Consider the following 20,000-nt stretch of genomic DNA (forward strand, 5'->3'; position numbering starts at 1 on the left):
GTGTTACAGTAAGTTTACTGTAAGTAACACTAAACACTAGAAGTGAATATAAGTGAGTGGATATAAGTATGGAGAGAGAGAGAGAGAGAGAGAGTGTGTGTGAACAAGAAAAAATATATATATAAATCAAAGAATTACAACAAAATATAGCCAAAAAACCTTTACCCAAAGAAACTACACTGCCAGAAATAAAGGTACGTGATCTGTCACTGGGGTGGCATATTAATACCTAAAGGGTACATATTAGTACCTAAAAAGTACAAAAGTGTTCCTCTTAGGGTGCTTTCACACCTACACTTTTGTTTCGGAACGTATCTCGTTTGTCCAGTTAGCGCGGTTCGTTTGGCATATGTGAACAGGTCAATCGCGCTCTGTTTCGCGCCAAAGTAATCGCTCCGAGATCGCTTGAATGAGGTGGTCTCGGCTCGATTGAAACGAACCCTGGAGCGGTTCGATTGTAGTGAGAAAGCGATCCGATCGTGGTTATATCACTGTGTTTTATGGATATGTAATAGGCTTACGGCTATATGAAGAGAGAATTATCAGTAGGGCAGGAAGTTTTGCGAGTCTCCGGATGCCCGCAAACGAGTGATGATCTCCCGGTAATCTCGCGTCTCCCTCCCGGTCCTCAAATAGGCATCGTCGCGCACCCTTCTCACCCTTCCCCACCGCATCTCTCCTCAGACACGTCGCGCGCGCGCACCCTGTCAATCACCACCAAACCACCACCTCTCCTGACAGCTGAGCGGGACGCTGCAAAATAAACCCTGACACTCTGACCAATGTGAGGAGAGTTTACTCGCACGTGACTTGTTTTAGCTCTTTTGGTCCGATTAGAAACTTTGCAGTGTGAAAGCGAACCGCTCCAAGAGCAAAGAGCAACAATGTAACATTTATAATCTCTGTTTCGGAACAACTGAATCGATTCACAGGTGTGAAAGCACCCTAAATTTTTTTAGGTACTAATATTTACTTTTAAGGTACCCATATGAACCCTTTAAGTACAAATGTGTACCTTTCGAAAAGGTACCACCCCAGTGACAGCTTGTGAACCTTTATTTCTGAGAGTGTTTCTGTTTTCTCGCTAGTGAATGCAACTGACTCTTAAAGGGAATGGGAGATGAGACTCTGATTGGTTTATTCTCAAAACACACCCATAACTCATTAAGAGAATAAGCTCAACCCTGTAAAACCATGCGCCGCAGTGCAGAGTGGATTTTTCCATCCTTAAAATAGCAAAAGTATATTCTGACATGCCCTTAAAGGGTCATGACACTCACCACTGTTGGTTCAGGTCTACCTTAGAATTTTTTCAAAAGATGCATCATAGTGGGCGTGGAGCTCCGCGATCAGAGGCAGGAGTGGGCGTGGCCAGCAGGGAAGAAGAAGGGGAGTGAACAACTGTTGTCAGTCGGCTCACAAAATGATAGTCAAACCGTGAGGAGACGCATTAGTTTATAGTTTACAAAGTTAAAATGCAAAGAAATAAACAGTAATTGAATGCCCTGCTACATTTGTTATTCGTAATTTCATATACAGATAACCACCCTGCTGAAAAATCCAGCTTAAACCAGCCTAAGCTGGTTGGCTGGTTTTAGCTGGTCGACCAGGCTGGTTTTAGAGGGGTTTTGGCCACTTCCAGGCTGGTTTCCAGCCATTTCCAGCCTGGTCCTAGCTGGTCAGGCTGGGAGATGACCAGCTAAAACCAGCTTGACCACCCTAGCCAAGCTGGGAGTCCAGCCAAAACCAGCTATATCCATCTTAAACCAGGCTGGTCAAGCTGGTTTTAGCTGGATTTGGCGGGTCATTTTCCAGCCTGACCAGCTAAGACCAGGCTGGAAATGGCTGGAAACCAGCCTGGAAATGGCCAAAACCCCTCTAAAACCAGCCTGGTCGACCAGCTAAAACCAGCCAACCAGCTTAGGCTGGTTTAAGCTGGATTTTTCAGCAGGGCACAATTGATATCATTATGAAGATAATTGTTTTTATATAAACACTATAAATGAGGACTTTTCCCTCAATCCCCGGGTCTGAATGCAGACTCAGTGCAGCAGGTCTCTAGCCCTGTCTATTTTAACTATTAGTCCTGCTAGTAATCTGAAGGAACTGGAACGAACTCCTAATAAATAGACAAAATCCGCCATTCTCCAATTCTCGTACTGCTCTCCCGACAAAAAAGCTTGCAGCACACGCATAGCTTTGCTGTATCGGCCCTGACAGCATGGGGAAAAACATGCAATCCCGTAGAAACAAACATCATGGAAACAAACACATACGACTCTTCATGAACGGCTAAATACTGCGTGCCGTGGGTCCGTGTCTCACAGCTTGGCACTGGCACGTCTGCCTTGACTTCGGAAAGCATGTGCAGTCATGAATAATTAAGAAGCCGGCTCTTCTTATAGGAAAAGAAAACTATGAATAATAATGAGAAACTGACGCATCATTTTTGCACTTGCAGTTTTGCGCTACGTCACCGATTTTGATCCGCCCCAAAAATCATTTTATACCCAGAACCTAAAATTAGCTGACAAAAGCTCTAAATTATCCAGTTTTCCCCACAATTAAATCTGCAGGTGCTAACATTGTCCTAACTGATGCTCAACACACACAAATCTGTTCAAATCTAACAAAAAGTACTCGAGGGTTTAGTGAACTTTTAAGCTTTTGCGCCCTGCGCTTTGGACTTTGTGCATGGATCATCAAAATAGAGCCCAAAGTGTTGTCGAACTGTGCAATGACTCATCCATACGTTACAATGACATTAGCAATCAGACAGTTAAATGGACTAATCCTTGTGGTTCAGACCAGACAGATATCAAGTGCAACTGAGATGCATTGCAAATCTGATTTCCCAAAGCACTCAAGATGGCAGATCAAGACACATTGTGTGCACTGAAACCCGAGTGCAGTAAAAGGGCCGAATGATTGGAGGGAAGACGATCCGTCCTCCATCACCATGTGTAAAGTGCCTGACAAAATGACTTTACAAGAACGCTTCACTGACAAATGAAGGTTTACATGTCATCATGTACTCACCCTCGTGTCGACCAGACCTGATATTATCTTCATCATCCTGTAAAACACAAAAATAAGACAATGATGTCAGAAAGTGGATGATTTCTGCTGTCAAAATAATGAAAAAGCATAATAACTATTTAAATGTTCTTTAGTATGTTTAGTGAACAACCAAAAATCTAAAAAAAAAGACTTTTACTTTGAACCGAAATTTACTTTGACTTTGCAGTGAATCTGCAGTGAAGTGCAGACTATGCAGTGAATCTGGAAAGGATTCATAGCTCTTCACTTTTTCAAAATTTTTATGTTACAGCCTTATTCCAAAAGGGATTAAATTTATTTATTTCCTCAAAATTCTACACACAATACCCCATAATGACAAAATGAAAAAAAGAGTTTTTGAAATTGTTGCAAATTTATTAAAAATAAAAGGCTAAAAAATCACATGTACAGAAATATTCACAGCCTTTGCTGTGAAGCTCTTAATTGAGCTCAGGTACATTCTGTTTCCACTGATCATTCTTGAGATGTTTCAGCAGCGTTCATCTGTGGTCAGTTCAGTTGATTGGACATGATCTGAAAAGGCATACTCCTGTCTATATAAGGCTCCAGGGTTGACAGTGCATGTCATAGCACAAACCAAGCATGAAGACAAAGGAATTGTCTGTAGACCTCCAAGACAGGATTGTCTCGAGGCACAAGGCTGGGGAAGGTTACAGAAAAATTTCTGCTGCTCTGAACATTCCAATGAGCACAGTGGCCTCCATCATCCATAAGTGGAAGATGTTTGGAACCACCAGGACTCTTCGTAGAGCTGGCCGGCCAACTAAGCTGAGTGATTGGGGGAGAAGGGCCTTAGGGAGGTGATCAATAACCAAATGGTGACTCTGTCTGAGCTGCAGCGTTCTTCTGTGGAGAGAGGAGAACCTTACAGAAGGACAACCATCTGTGCAGCAATCCACCAATCAGGCCTGTATGGTAGAGTGGCCAGACGGAAGACACTCCCCACCTGGAATTTGCTAAAAGGCATCTGAAGGACTCTCAGACCATAAGAAACTAAATACTCTTGTCTGATGAGACTAAAATTGAACTCTTTGGAGTGAATGCCAGGCGATACTTTTGCAGAAAAGCAGGCAGCGCTCATCACCAGGCTAATACCATCCCTACAGTGAAGCATGGTGGTGGCAGCATCATGCTGTGGGGATGTTTTTCAGCAGCAGGAACTGGAAGACTAGTCAGGATAGAGGGAAAGATGAATGCAGCAATGTACAGAGACATCCTGAATCAAAACCTGCTTCAGAGTGCTCTTGACCTCAGACTGGGGGGACGGTTCATCTTCCAGCAGGAAAATGACCCAAAGCACACCGCCAAAATATCAATGGAGTGGCTTCACAACAACTCAGTGAATGTCCTTGAGTGGCCCAGCCAGAGCCCAGACCTAAATCCTATTGAACAACCTTTGAGAGATCTAAAAATGGCTGTACACATTCACTTCCCATCCAACCTGATAGAGCTTGAGAGGTACTGCAAAGAGGAATAGGCAAAAATTCCCAAAGACAGGTGTGCCAAGCTTGTGGCATCATATTCAAATAGACTTGAGGCTGTAATTGCTGCCAAAGGTGCATCAACAAAGTATTGAGCAAAGGCTGTGAATACTGATGTACATGTGATTTTTTCAGCTTTTTATTTTGAATAAATAAACAATTTCAAAACCTTTTTTTTTTTCACATTGTCATTATGGGGTATTGTGTGTCAAATGTTGAGGAAATTAATGAATTTAATCCATTTTGGAATAAGGCTGTAACATAAAAAAATGTAGAAGATGTGAAGTTGAATTTAGTATTTAACTATACAAGGTCAAACTTAAACATACTTGTCTTTTAGGATAAATAAAAAATGAATGACGCACATACAGTATCATAACAGCAAGCGGAAGCACTGCAATCATTGGATGTTTTCATGTATTCTGACATCGAAGCTGAATGAAACGGTCACATGCTTACGCTGCATAACTCCATCAGTCCACCACTATGTTTAGAAAAGCGCAAACGCAGTCTACTTTACATGCTAATGTACATTACAATCATGCTACGCAAACAACACACGACCTTCAAATCAAGCAATGTACATGCGCTGTGACTTGTTAGCGCACACACAGATGCACACACTAATGCACATGCTGTCATGAATCATTTGCAAGGACGCCGCCTTTGTTATGTTCTGTATCTCTGCTGTAATGAAATAAACAAAATAAACAGAACATTCACAGCCACACTGGCCATTTCTTTTCCTGAGTCGGAAAAAAGGAATCAATATATTAAATGTGCGGTTGAAACAAGACAGTTTTAGTAATGCATATATCTTCGCATGTGTGTGTGTGTAGAATTAACATACGTAACATTACAAAATACTGTTTGTGATGTCATGGAAAGTGATGAGCTAAATATATTAATAATGATAGTAATAATAATAACAGGGTGGTGCAGTAGGTAGTGCTGTCCCCTCACAGCAAGAAGATCTCTGGTTCGAGCCTCGGCTGGGTCAGTTGGCATTTCTGTTTGGAGTTTGCATGTTCTTCCTGTGTTGGTGTGGGTTTCCTCCGGGTACTCCGGTTTCCCCCCACAAGTCTAAAAACATGTGGTATAGGTGAATTGAGTAAGCTAAAATTGTCAGTGTATGTGTGTTAATGAGAGTGTATGGGTGTCTCCCAGTGATGGGTTGCAGCTGGAAGGGCTTCCGCTGTGTACATAAGTACATGCGTACATAAAACACAGGCTAGATAAGTTGGTGGTTCATTCCGCCGTGGCGACCTCGGATTAATAAAGGGACTAAGCCAAAAAAAATGAATGAATGAATAATAATAATAATAATAACAATAACAACAATAACAATAATAATAATAATAATAATATTATTAAATATTAATAATATTTATAGCAAAAGGGGGTCTAACCCTGTATTAGTAAGGTGTACCTAATGAAGTAGCCAGTGAGTGTACATTTCAAGATTATTTTACAAACCCAACTGGCAGGTAATTGTATATAATTTAAGGAAAAGCTCTTCATTTTGACTTATTTCCTCTGACATTAAAAACAAAACATTTTTACTTGCTCTAAGATTTTTTTTTTAGATATTTGGACTAGAAACGAGACAGTGCATTGTGGTTACTGAATTTCTGTACCTGAATATGACTCTTCAGAAAACCATCAAATAGTGCTATTCAAGCTATCTTGTGAAAGATTACTATTGCAATATTTATGTAATATGCAATATTTATGGCAGTAAAATAAAATCTTGCAATTACAGACTTTTCCAATATCGTGCAGCCCTAACTGAAAGCCAGAGAAAAATAGAGGAAAAAACAGAGATGGATAAAAGAGAAAAAGAGAGAGAGAGAGAGAGAGAGAGAGAGAGAGAGAGAGAGAGAGAGAGAGAGAGAGAGAAAGAGAGAGAGAGAGAGAGAGAGAAAGAGAGAGAGAGAGAGAGAGAGAGAGAGAGAGAGAGAGAGAGAGCAGTCAACATGATTGATTGTGAATGTCTGACGGCCACAGGAAGAGAAGGGAAGCACGGTGATGGTTTAATATCTCATTATGTTTAATGAAGCTCTGAATGACTGGCTCTCCGTCAGCATCACTCATCACAGACGTCACCAGCGCTCCACGTTTGACTTCACTGTGACTGTAAATGATCTTTCAAGACTCCACTGTGTCAGAAGATGATCTTTCTGAGAGTCTGAGGGCCAGCGTAGTGTAGTACAGTACAGCATGATCTCAGTCACTGCCAGATCAGGTATACGCTAGAAAGTTTCAAAAAGTCAAAATGCACAAAGCTACAAAGTCATTTGAGTGTTTTTGGGGAACACTCAGTAAGCTCATTTTACAGCTTCCCTAGAGATTAAGAGTTGAGTTTTACCATGTTTAAATCTATTCAGCTGAACTTTTAGCTCTTTAGATTTTTCAGCTAACTTTTAGCTTAGCTTAGCATAGATCATTGAAACGGATTAGACCATTAGCATCTCACTCAAAACTGACCAAAGAGTTTCCATAAAGTTTCCTATTTCGTGTTGCTGATGATTCATAAAGGAAATTTGATGACAGATTTACATTTGTAATCGGTTGTAGTCTGATATATCTCTGGTGGGAACACTTTTAGATTAGCTTAGCATAGGTTATTGAATCAGGTCCGACCATTAGCATCTCACTCAGAAATGGCCAAAGTGTTTTGATAAGTTTTCTATTTGGTGTTGCTGATTATTCATAAAGGAAGTTTGATGACAGATGACATTTTTAATTGGTTCTGAACTGATTAATCTCTAATCGGGGCACTTTTAGCTTAGTTTAGCGTAGACCATTGAATCAGATTAGACCATCCCTGCTGATTTAGCTGGTCATTTTCCAGCCTGCTGAGACCAGGCTGGAAATGGCTGGAAACCAGCCTGGAAGTGGCCAAAACCCCTCTAAAACCAGCCTGGTTGACCAGCTAAAACCAGCCAACCAGCCTAGGCTGGTTTAAGCTGGATTTTTTAGCAGGGATTAGTATCTCTCTCAAAATTGACCAAAGAGTTTTAATAAAGTTTCCTTTTTAGTGTTGCTGATGTTGGATGACAGATTGACATTTTTAATTGGGTGTGGACTGATTTATCTTTGGTAGGAACAACCATAGCTTAGCTTAGCATAATTCATTGAATCCGATTAGACCATTAGCATCTCACTCAGAAATGACCTGAGAGATTTGATACGTTTCCTATTTGGTGTTGATGTATTTAAAAAAAAAAAGAATTGATAACAGACTGGTATTTTTAATTGGTTGTAGGCTGCTATATCTCTGGTGGGAACATGTTCAGCTTAGCTTAGCATAGATCATTGAATCAGATTAGATCATTAGCGTTTCACTCAAAAATCAGCAAAGTGTTTTGATAAAGTTTCCTATTTGATGTTGTTGATGATTTATAAAGGATGTTTGATAACAGACTGGTATTTTTAATTGGTTGTAGATGGATATATCTCTGGTGGGAACATGTTTAGCTTAGCTTAGATCATTGAATCAGATTAGACCATTAGCATCTCACTCAAAAATTTCGATAAAGTTTCCTATTTGGTGTTGCTGATGATTCATAAACAAAGTTTGATACCAGATTGACATTTTTTAATTGGTTCTGAACTGATATCTCTCTCATGAGTGCACTTTTAGCTTAGCTTAGCATAGATCATTGAATCAGATTAGATCATTAGCATCGCACTCAGAAATGACCAGAGAGTTTGATATGTTTTCTATTTGGTGTTGATTTATAAAAAAAAGTTTGATAACAGACTGGCATTTTTAACTGGTTGTAGACGGATTTATCTCTGGTGGGAACACATTTAGCTTAGCTTAGATCATTGAATCAGATTAGACCATTAGCATCTCGCTCAAAAATGACCAAAGAGTTTTGACAAGTTTCCTATTTAAAGCTTGACTCTTCTGTGGTTACATCATGTACTAAGACTGACGGAAAATAAATTTTCTTGACCTATATAGCTATAAAAAATGAATGAAAACAATTCCTTCTGCAGTGATTTGTGTTTTTTTTTAAAGTCTAAAAAACATAATTGGACCCCTTTAACTATGAAGCCCACCCACAGTTGTTGTTTTGGTACCTGTGTGGACGTGGAGCGTTGTAGGGGGCTTTGGATGCCTGTATCATATGTTGGTGTGATGGCAGAAGGACGGCAGGCTGTTGAGTGAGGACGTCCTCATATTCCCATCCGCTGGCTCACTTTCAGACCACCATTGTCAATGAGCATCCAACGCGGCCCTCCTGAGGGGTATTTACATGCGCTGAACAACACGGAGATCTGCTGCAGATTCATGCTTCACCTGCAGCTGCCGGACAGGGGGTTCAGATGCACTGCAGGTGAATAGGGGAAAGTAGGGTGACTCTTCAAAATAACATTCATGTTAGTGGTAACACTTTATAAGGTTGTATTAGTAACCCTTGTGTGCTGTTGGGGATGTTCTCATCCACTCTGAGAGGGTTTTGAGTCCTAATTTGGCCACAACTTTTCCTGTGTTTCAGCAAAAGGAATGATTTTTGACGACAAATCTTATTTTTGACATGCATTTTGGGATAATGTTCAAAAACTCAACAGTACACTGAGCAAATTGACTAACCTTTCGTTATGTTCATCACTGTTTTTGCCCCATTGACTTCCATCATAATGACTTTTTTGGATTGCAATGCATGACACCATATTATTATGTACCTCTGTTGTTGGTGGGTTTCTCTGTTGGCAAAAGCTAAACCCTGTTGATCACAAGTTGCAGGGCAAAACAAGCTTAGTTTCCAGCTTTTATATAGAGTATTGTGTGCAGGGCCGGAGTGGGACTCATTTTCAGCCCTGGAGTTTCAAACCAGACCGGCCCACCTCAGTTCACGACTGATTCCAATTCAGTTTCTAATGGCACTATCACGTCTTTTTCAAGAAAACTGCTGCTTTAGAAATTCAAATGTTCAACAGCCCTAACAGTATTTTATGTCTTAACAATAAAATCGAAAAAAAAAAAAAGATTTTACACGGGAGAATCGATCCCGATCCGTGACATTGAAACGCAATGTGCTTACCACTGGACCACATTGGCGCCATTATAATTCAAGTAAAAAATAACTAATGACTTGCGACCCCTAAGACACAGCACTACTTTCTTTTGATGGCTCAATCTTTTTCTCCTATTTTTAGATTTCTGATCAAGTCAGTTATGTCAGATTTATTAATGTAGTGAATCGTTTGATTTTCATTGAGCAGGTGTATTATTCATTTTATTCGAATTCTTATATTCACTAAGGTGCCGCTGTTTGGGGTCGACAGTTACATTACATCATCATCATTAACGTTAGTTAACCTGCAGACTGCATTTTTCTGACAGGGCTGCGAGAAAAAAAATAAAAAGAGAGGCACTGCGGCAAAATAATGATTAAAAAGAGTAAAGCTATGGTCAAATAAATAAATAGAAGAAAAAAGTGTGACTGCTCAGAGTGCAAGCAGCTAGGGACCCCGGCCCTCGCGGCCAAAAAACAGACCGGCCCACCGGGAATTCTCCCGGTCCTCCCGATTAGCCAATCCGGGCCTGATTGTGTGTGTGTGTGTGTGTGTGTGTGTGTGTGTGTGTGTGTGTGTGTGTGTGTGTGTGTGAGGGAGAGAGAGAGAGACCTTTGTGCTCTTACCTTAATTTGTCTGAGAAAATCAAAATAGGCACCTTACAACAAATCAAACATTCATTTATTAATTTTCTTCTCGGCTTAGTCCCTTTATTAACCCGGGGCTGCCACAGCGGAATGAACCGCCAACTTATCCAGCACGTTTTTACGCAGCAGATGCCCTTCCAGCCGCAACCTATCTCTGGGAAACATTCACATACACACATTCACACTCATACACTACGTGAAGTTTATTCATAAACTAATTTGGAGAGGATCACGTGCTTATGATTTATCACGGCCGGTCTCGCATTTGCTAATCACTAATCTTCCAATCATATGAGCCCTAAGCCACTATAAATAGCCTCAGTTTTCAGTTCATTTTATCTTCGTTTGGAAGAAACCCCCCTCCTCCCCTATTCTCCTCCTTTACCTGTGATTGGGCGGCACGGCGGTCCAGTGGTTAGCACTGTGAGCCACACAGCAAGAACACTGCCAGCCCTAGTTCCACAGGACCGGTGGGTGTTTCTGTGAGGAGTTTGTATGTCCTACCCGTGTCCGCGTGGGTTTTCCCCGGGTTCTCCGGTTTCCTCCCACCATCCAAAGACATTCAACATACATAACAATCAAGCTTGTCTAATCCCTTACGTTCCCTTAGCTACAGCGGCAGGGGAGTTCTGAGATCCACCGAGCTCGGGCTCTCCTCTTGCTCTGCCAACGGGAGGAAGCCCCGGGCTCGAGGAGCCCTTGAGCTCGGGGCTCTCTCCCGGGACAGCATGCCAAATAAGCTTTGTTAATCATCAGCTAAGTGTGAACTCTTGAAAGACAATTTATCCTACCCAATTCACCTGCACCGCAAGTCTTTGGACTGTGGGGGGAAACCGGACCAACTGGGTCAGTTGGAGTTTCTGGGTGGAGTTTGCATGTTCTCCCTGCATTCGCATGGGTTTCCTCCGGGTGATAGATAGATTTATACATGATTAAAAATTTATGATTGATGTAATAGATTATAAATTGATGTATGATTTGTTAGGATGGGAGTTTTGAGCTGGTTTGAGCTGCATTTCAATCAGTGTTATTAGCAATATTGTCTAAATTAACAGAATTGTGAATGTTAAAAAGTAAAGATCTATTTAATCCCTTATGTCAGTCCTTCTGGAAATAACTTCAGTAGTAACAGTGTTTATTTTCAACATGATAATAGTCCTCTAATTGCAGTGGAATCATATTTAGAGAAAGAAAACAGCGGATGAAACACAGACAGTCATGAAATGGCCTCCTCAGAGTCCAGATCTGAATATTGTAGAGGTTGTACGAGATCACCTGGACAAAAAAATATCTTTTCCCACTTGTAGTCACACATGTAATGCTTTAGTTTGCAGATAAACATTACAAGTTTCTACATACACTTGTTCTTTATGTGGATGAATGGTGGTGAATAGCAAGGATGCATCTTTTGCCCTTAATTTATCTTGTCCACATTAGTCTGGTTTGGCTCATCTCTTAGCAGACCTTATTTATTAGAAAGAGTTATGTGTAATTGACTCTTCAAAGCACTGATGTACTGGAGAGGAAACACTGCATTCCTCTGGGGAGAGCTGGGTTTGTCTGATCATGTCCTGCTTTGAGGATCTGCAGTGAGTGTGGACTGAGGCTGAATAAATGAGCCTCATGAAAGACTGAGGTTCTCCTTAGAGAGATGCATTGTGGGAATGAATGCTGACCGTCTGCTGAAGGTTTGGTGCTGCCAATACAAATGAAATAAAACAGAATGAATGAATTGATTTTCCTTTCATTTCAGCTTCTGTTGTGACCCTCCCCTAAAGAAAATAACAATATCAAGTATTAATATAAAAAAAGAGAGAAATAAAATATTATTTAAGATACTTGAGTTATCTTTAAGAGAACTAAATTTAATTGTATTAGTTCATTTTGTTTATGACTATGGTCTTAGATTAAATTTTTTGCTGTAGAGTTAAAAATTACAAATATACATATATATATATATATATATATATATATATATATATATATATATATATATATATATATATATATATATATATATATATATAAAGAAATAATATTAACAATATTATTTTCCTAAAACATTGGAAAAATGTATCCCTAATAAATAAATAATTGTCATTGTAATACTGGATATTACTAATTAATATCAATATTTGTAATAATTAATTTACTATAACAAATAATAATAATAATAATAATAATTGTAATAATCAATAAGTATATAATATAACAATAATTATAATTGTAATAATTAATAACTAAATAATAAAAAGTATAATAAGTATAATAATAATAATTGTAATAATTGATAATTATATAACAAATAATAATAAAAATAATAATAGTAATAATAATATTAATAATAATAACAATAATTGTAATAATTAATAAATATATAGCACATAACAATAATAATAATAGTTGTAATAATTAATAATTAAATAACAACAATTATAATTGTAATAATTGCAAAAGTTAATAATTATATAACAAATAATAATAATAATAATAATAATAATAATAATAATAATAATATTTGTAATAATTAACTAAACAACAAATATTACTAATATTTGTAATAATTAATAACTTAATAACAAATAATAATAATAATAATAATCATCATCATCATCATAAATAGTAATAATACTAATAATAACAATAATAATAATATTAATTGTAATAATTAATAATTATATAACAAATAATAATTGTAATAATCAATAAATAAATATCAAATAATAATAATAGTAGTAATATTAATAATAATACTACTAATAATAATAACAATAATAATAATTGTAATTATAATAATAATAACAATTTAATAATTATTAATTATATAACAAATAATAATATTAATAACAATAATAATAATAATTGTAATAATTATTAATTATATAACTAATAATAATAATAATAATAATAATAACAATAATAATAATAATAATATACTGTAATTTTTAATTCATTGTTAGCTTCATTTCATTTGCTCATCTTATACTGTATATCTGATTCTGAATTTAAAGAACATATCTTTAAATGGTGAAATACATGATTTAAAAATAATAATAACAATAGTATTGTGACAATATAAAGGAGTATAAAAGCAAAAGCAACGTGTTGAATAGCATATCCAGCCCCTTCAAGTATACTGACACATTTATTTTTGACTTCCTCCAGGAAAAGGCCGGTTCTTCCGTCTGCGTCTGCCCTCACTGAAGCTCCTGGGGGTCAGTAAACAGTCTCTCCCTCAGGACGACCCAGACTCAGTCATGGTGGACTCACCCAGAGCCAGCGACCAGAGGTAGAAACACAGTACATTCATTTAGTCACAGAAACATGCAACAATATTATAGTCATTTACAGTAAACACTGTTGTGCTTTTGAATCATCCCATAGTATAGTCTGTTTTCTTGGAGCTTCATATCACCACTAAAGTCACATGAACTGTTTTGGCATTGTTTTTGGTATTTATCTGGACTTTGAACCTGTTGGGACCATTGTAAACCCAGGCTCATTAGATATGTTTCCATGAATTGAGAAATTACATATAAACATCCTTGTACCTAAACAATTTTTCACCTACTTTTTCCAGTGATGACTCTGCGGCAGTGATGGATGTCCCGTCGCCTACCCAGCATGTCTGCAGTCCAGCCGATGCCAACGACACGCGGGCGCTGATCCGCTCCAGCAGCCAATCATCTCCGGTCAGCGTTCCTCTGGACCACTCATCCCCCAGACAGACGTGGCATCGGCCCGGAGCAGCTCAGACTCAGTCCAGCAGCTGTCTGGCGCAGGCCGTGTCCAGAGACAGTGTGTGCAGCCGCAGACGAGCCTCCTCCGTCCACGACATCGAAGGGTTGAGCGCAAACCACAAACGCCTCTACACAGACAGACACACCAGTGAAGGTGAGTGAGCCATCACAACATAGGTCTCAAACTTGATGCCTGGAGGGCTGCAACTATGCACAGTTTTGCTCAAACCTTGTAAAACACAACTGATCCAACTGATCAAGGTCTTCAAGACTACTACACTGTATCCAAAATTGCCTACTACTCAAGTAGGTACTACATTTGAATTTCAATTTACTACAAGACTGTCAGAAAAAAAGTATGTTCCATAAGGTATAAATGTATCTTATAGAACATCCGCCATTTGTCATTGTGACCTACCCACGTCAGTTGTGTTGATTCACTCCCATTCATAAATTTTCTCAAGTGGCATCATGGGGTACCGCAGCATCCATCAGATGCGCACTTCAGAAGGTCATCCGGGTGCTACTTGCGTACCGTTTTTTGAATTCTAAGAATCTGGACCAATGACTGTAAAAAATATGGACGACACGACAGCCCTTTTTCCCATTGAACGCCTTGAGGGCAAAACGCCTGCTTGACGGGCACAAACTGTCGCAAAAGACTGCTGAAATTGGAGCCTTGACATGCGCAGAAGGATTTTCTGATGGAGCCAGAGGAGGAGCCGCGAAAATGAGCAGAGTCGAGCTTCCAATCAAACGCTTTATGTAAAATCAACCACGCCCCCCGAACTTCTCAGCATGCGTTTGCTGTCATATCAACACAAATGGATGTAATAACGTTAACAAATATGAGGGTTTTATATATTCAATCGCGCCAGCTCCGGGCCGCAGCGCATAACCTACTCGCGGCGTCGCGGGCTGATTCCGGCTCGCATGCGGCAACGCCGGCTCGCTCGGCCGCCGCATCTGGCTCGATTGACTCGGGCTGGAATTGGGTAGTGAGTCCAGGCATCCGGAGTAGGTCCAGCAGAGGTAGCGTTAGTCAGTCTGAGCTCTAAGGGATAAGTCTCCGGCAGGCGAGAATCTAGCCGGAACTGTGTTTTGCTATCTGGGTGGTTAGGCGTGTATCAGCAAACTAATAAAGCCCGAAAAAAGCCCTGAACTTAGCGAATAAACAGTGTTCCACCAGGATCATGTATGTCAGAAACTATAGTTTACTGCTGAACTCATTTTGTCATGGTAAAATATCACAGAAATCGAATAATAACACTTCAGTCTACTTCAGTCTCCTGCCGAAGCTCAGACGCCGCGCTTTGAGAAACTGTCAATCACAGCCGTCAATCACGATGACACGCCCAGCATTAAATTACTGCTAAAAACAAACTGTTTACAAAAATGAAGATCTGCACCTATTTCAGCACAATAACCAGTGCCTTAATCGACCAGAACCATCTTTCGGGACATTTTATTGCAAGTGTAATATTTTTTTTTAGTTGGGCTCAAGTCTCCTTCATTAACACGGAGGAGGCGGGCTTTATGACTTGTACTGCAGCCAGCCCCCAGGGGGCGATCTAACGGCCGAGACCCTCACTCAAACGTAGGCTTGCGGCACACTTGATCTGGACATGCTACTTGGCTACATGAGCTGGGGTAGGATGGTTCTTGCTGGTCATGAGCTAAATTATGCTGGCTCTTGTTGGTTATGAGATGGATTTAGCTAGTTTAAACTGGTTCTTTCTGGTCACGATCTGTTTTAAGTTGGTTCTTTCTGTTCAGGAGCTGGTTCTAGCTGGTCATACGCTGGTTCAAGATGATTCCAGATGGTTAAGAACTAGTTTAAGATGGTTCTTGATGGTCATGAGCTGGATTTAGCAACTTTAAACTGGACATGAACTGGTTTAAGGTGGTTTGTGCTGGTCAAAATAAGTTTTGAGTTGGTTCTTGCTTTTCAGGAGCTGGTTTAAGCTGATTATTGTTGGTCATGAGCTGGATTAAGCTGGTTTAAACTGGTCATAAACTGAATTAAATTGGTTCTTTCTGGTCATGGTCTGTTTTAAGTTGGTTCTTGCTGTTCAGAAGCTGGTTTAAGCTGGTTCTAGCTGGTCATAAGCTGGTTTAAGATGATTCAAGATGTTTAAGAGCTAGTTTAAGCTTGCCATTAGCTGGGTTAAGCTGATTCTTGCTGGTTACAAGCTGGTTTAAACTGATTTAAGCAAGTCATGAGCTGATCAAGCTGGTTCTTGCCTGTCATGAGCTGGTTTAGGCTGATTATTGTTGCTCATGAGCTGGATTTAGCAGGTTAAAACTGGCCATGAACTGGTTTAAGTTGGTTCATGCTGGTCATAAACTGAATTAAGTTGATTCTTTCTGGTCATGATCTGAAGTTGGTCATTTTATATTATATTTGTGATAAAGCTTATAAGAGTGTTATTTTATTGGAAAAACGAATCTAAGACTGTTATGATAAAGACTTGAGGGTTTTTAAAATCATATCTGATAATTATTCACATTTTAAACCAAATGAATATAAATTTAACAAACTCAGATCTAAAGCAATTTTCAGCTCTTCTGTTCAAGAGCTGGTTTAAGATGATTCTAGATGGTTACGAGCTGGTTTAAGCTAGCCATGAGCTGGATCAAGCTGATTCTTGGTTGTCATGAGTTGGTTTAAGATGATTCTTAATGGTCATGAGCTGGATTAAGCTGGTTCAAACTGGCCATGAACTGGTTTAAGTTGGTTCATGCTGGTCAAAATAAGTTTTGAGTTGATTCTTGCTGTTCGGGAGCTTGTTTAAGATAGTTATAGCTGGTCATAAGCTGCTTTAAGATAATTCTTGCTGGTTACGGACTGGTTTAAACTGGTTTAAGCCAGCCATAAGGTAGGTCAAGCTGATTCTTGCTAGTCATGAGCTGGTTTAAGTTGATTCTTGATGGCCATGAGCTGGATTAAGCTGCTTTAAATTGGCCATAAACTGGTTTAAGTTGGTTCATGCTGGTCATGAGCTGGATTAGCTTGGTTATTTCAGGTCACCATAAGATTTGAGTGTATTCTTGCTGTTCTGGAGCTGATTTAAGATAGTTTTAGCTGGTCATAAGCTGGTTTAATATGATTCTTGCCGGTTACAGGCTGATTTAAACTGGTTTAAGCTAGCCATGAACTTGATCAAGCCGGTTCTTGAAATTCTTTCTGGTCATGATCCGGTTTAGGATGGTTATTCTTGGTCAGGAGCTGCTTTAAGATGGTTCTAACTGGTCAAGAGCTGGTTTAAGCTTGTTCATGCTGGTCATGATCTGGTTTAAGATGGTTATTTTTGGTTATGAGCTACTTTGAGCTGGTTAGCTGGTCAGGTTGGACCTGGTTTAAGTTTGTTAGTTGGTGATGAGCTGGTTTAAATTGATTCTTTCTAGTCATGCAATGGTTTAAATTGGTTCTTGCTGGTCAAGACCAAGTTTGAGATGGTTATTTTTGGTCATGGGCTGGATTAAGCTTGTTTATGCTGCTAATTATCTGGTTTAAGTTGGTTCTTTTTGGTCATGATCTGGTTTAAGCTTGTTCCTGCAGGTAATTATCTGGTTTAAGTTGGTTCTTTTTGGTCATGATCTGGTTTAAGCTTGTTCCTGCAGGTAATTATCTGGTTTAAGTTGGTTCTTTCTGGTAATGATCTGGTTTAAGACAGTTCTTTTTTTATCAGGAGCTGGTTTAAGCTGGTTCTAGTGGGTAATGTGCCAGTTTAAGCGTATTCTTGCTGGTCATGATCTAGTTTTCGCTGTTTTTTGCTTGACATAAGCTGGTTTAATATGGTTCATGCTTGTCATGATCCAGTTTAAGCTGGTCATTTTGCATTATATTTGTAATAAAGCAAATAAGAGTGCTCTTTTAATGGGACACCAGAATCTAAGACTGTTATGATAAAGACATGAGGGTTTTTAAATTCATATCTGATAATTATGCACATTTTAAACCAAATGAATATGAAACTGGCTTTATAATTTAATGAACTCTAAAGCCATTTTCTGCTCCTGATATAAACCAAGTATTCCTCCAAAACAGTGCATGTGCAATTAATTAAGCCAGCCCTCATAATGCACATTAGTTTCTGCATTATTTGCGCGATTAATGGAGACAGGAATGTATAATTTTCCAGTATAGTGATTTCATTGCTTTCACTGATGAATGATAATCACATCCAGCAGCAAGAAATGGCCATTATAACGGCATCATGATAAATGACTTTCTCCCTGCCCATTCTGTTGATATTTTCAATTTACAGTCAGTATAAAGAGCCAAAATATGAAATTATCCCTCATCGGCTTTATGAGAAGCATGTGTGCTTTCATTTTTGACATCAACTTACCCAATGAAATGTTTCTGGGATTTCTGGGAATAAATCATAATCATCTCTGGCTGCTTTCTGCAGTCGACTAAAGAGGTCATTTAATATTTTCAAAGATCATTATATTGTTGTGTTTGTGTCTTTAAGTGTAAGGAAAGGTAATTTATGCATCCCAAGTTTTATAAAATCTTGTTTAAATATGGTAATGACGCATTAGTTAATTAAATATGCACTAATTTGCATGCATTTCCGGCACAAAGGTCTGAAAATTGCATGAAGTGGAGCTCAAAATTATTGTAGAATTTTTTTTGACATATTAGAGTCAAAGGTTTTAAGAGGGATTGTGGGAATGTCTATTGCTCCATAATTCAGAGGATGCTTCTAACTGTGAGAAAATTGTAATTAAAAGAAATCTCTATCTATAATGACCTCTCATAAGTAAAAATAAGACTTTTTAAAGGTCTGCCATAATCCTGTATTATCCAATGTTGTAAAATGTTTCTCAAATAAAAAATTATATAAGGGTGATTAGAGAATTGTGGTTACATTTACATTTTTTAAGATAAAACTTCTATTAATTTTTCAAAAATAAAAACTTTAAATGAAACATTCATATAGAGTAATAATATATCAATTATTAAATGGAAAAACTCACACTATACCTATTTTGGAAAGACTCTGCCTTCTGAATCAAACATTCAGCTCCAATTATCATGAAATAATTACTCCCAGGGCCATTTGTATTGAAGTTTGATATTTAGCCACACCAAATTGATGTTTCATAACATCTAATGTTTATGAGGTCGGTTGTTGGTCCAATGCTCAACCCCCAACCTGGAGCACCAGGACATACACATATACACTATGGACAATTAAGCTTACCCAATTCACCTGAACCGGAGCACCTGTCCATCAATTTGGTGGGCGGGGGGACCACACTTCTACGTTAAGTTGCGGTCGGTCTGAAAACTGCTCCAATTGTTCCACCGTTTTTATGTTGTTTCATTGAAAAAAAAAGGACTGTGTGTGTTTATATCACCCAATATGACGGTCCATACACTATACCAGTGGTCCCCAACCTTTTTCTAACTGTGGACCGGTCAACGCTTGACAGTTTTACTGCGGACCGGGGGGTTGAAATAATAACAAACGTGAATCCACTGTGTACTCATATGGAACTTTATTAACACATTGCTCCGACAATATAACATATCATAACATCAAAAACTGTCTGTAACGCTAAATCAATGGGAGCCCTGAGCTTGTTTCTTTGCAACGAGATGGTCCCATCTGGGAGTAATGGCAGAAAGAAGATTGCCAGAAAGAGCGCGTGCACATTTAGATCGTGCTGACGTGAGACGTCTGCTTTAGCCAATCAGAACAGTCAGACGTATTCACGTCCACGCGGTTTGTGAGAATAAAAGCCTTTGAATATTTTTCCAGACACATTTAGCTGCTAGAAATTAGGCAGATAACATTAATATGTTCATCTTAATGCCAACCGTGTAATTAATTATCGATAAGATGCTTATGATAAGCTGTTGTTCGTTTACCTTCAAGCTTTGCGTGCAGCACACACACTTCATGTACATCTCGACATGCGAAAGTGTTTCTCTATATGTTTTCATCGAAGTTGTTCACAACACTGATCCATTCACAGAGTTTGTGATGTAGTCAAATGGTTAC

General features: G+C 38.9%; 1 protein-coding gene across 1 annotated transcript in view; it reads left to right on the forward strand.

Moving 5' to 3' along the window:
• Nucleotides 1-20,000, forward strand: part of LOC101883600 (potassium voltage-gated channel subfamily H member 7) — a 186,171-nt gene that overhangs the window by 79,534 nt on the left and 86,637 nt on the right. The window contains exons 4-5 of the mRNA XM_073913232.1: nt 13,406-13,529; nt 13,821-14,134. Of these exons, the coding sequence (XP_073769333.1) occupies nt 13,406-13,529; nt 13,821-14,134 (438 nt within the window). The remainder of the gene's footprint in view (nt 1-13,405; nt 13,530-13,820; nt 14,135-20,000) is intronic.

Source organism: Danio rerio, chromosome 9 (genome assembly GCF_049306965.1).
Source record: "Danio rerio strain Tuebingen ecotype United States chromosome 9, GRCz12tu, whole genome shotgun sequence".
Lineage (NCBI taxonomy): Eukaryota > Metazoa > Chordata > Actinopteri > Cypriniformes > Danionidae > Danio > Danio rerio.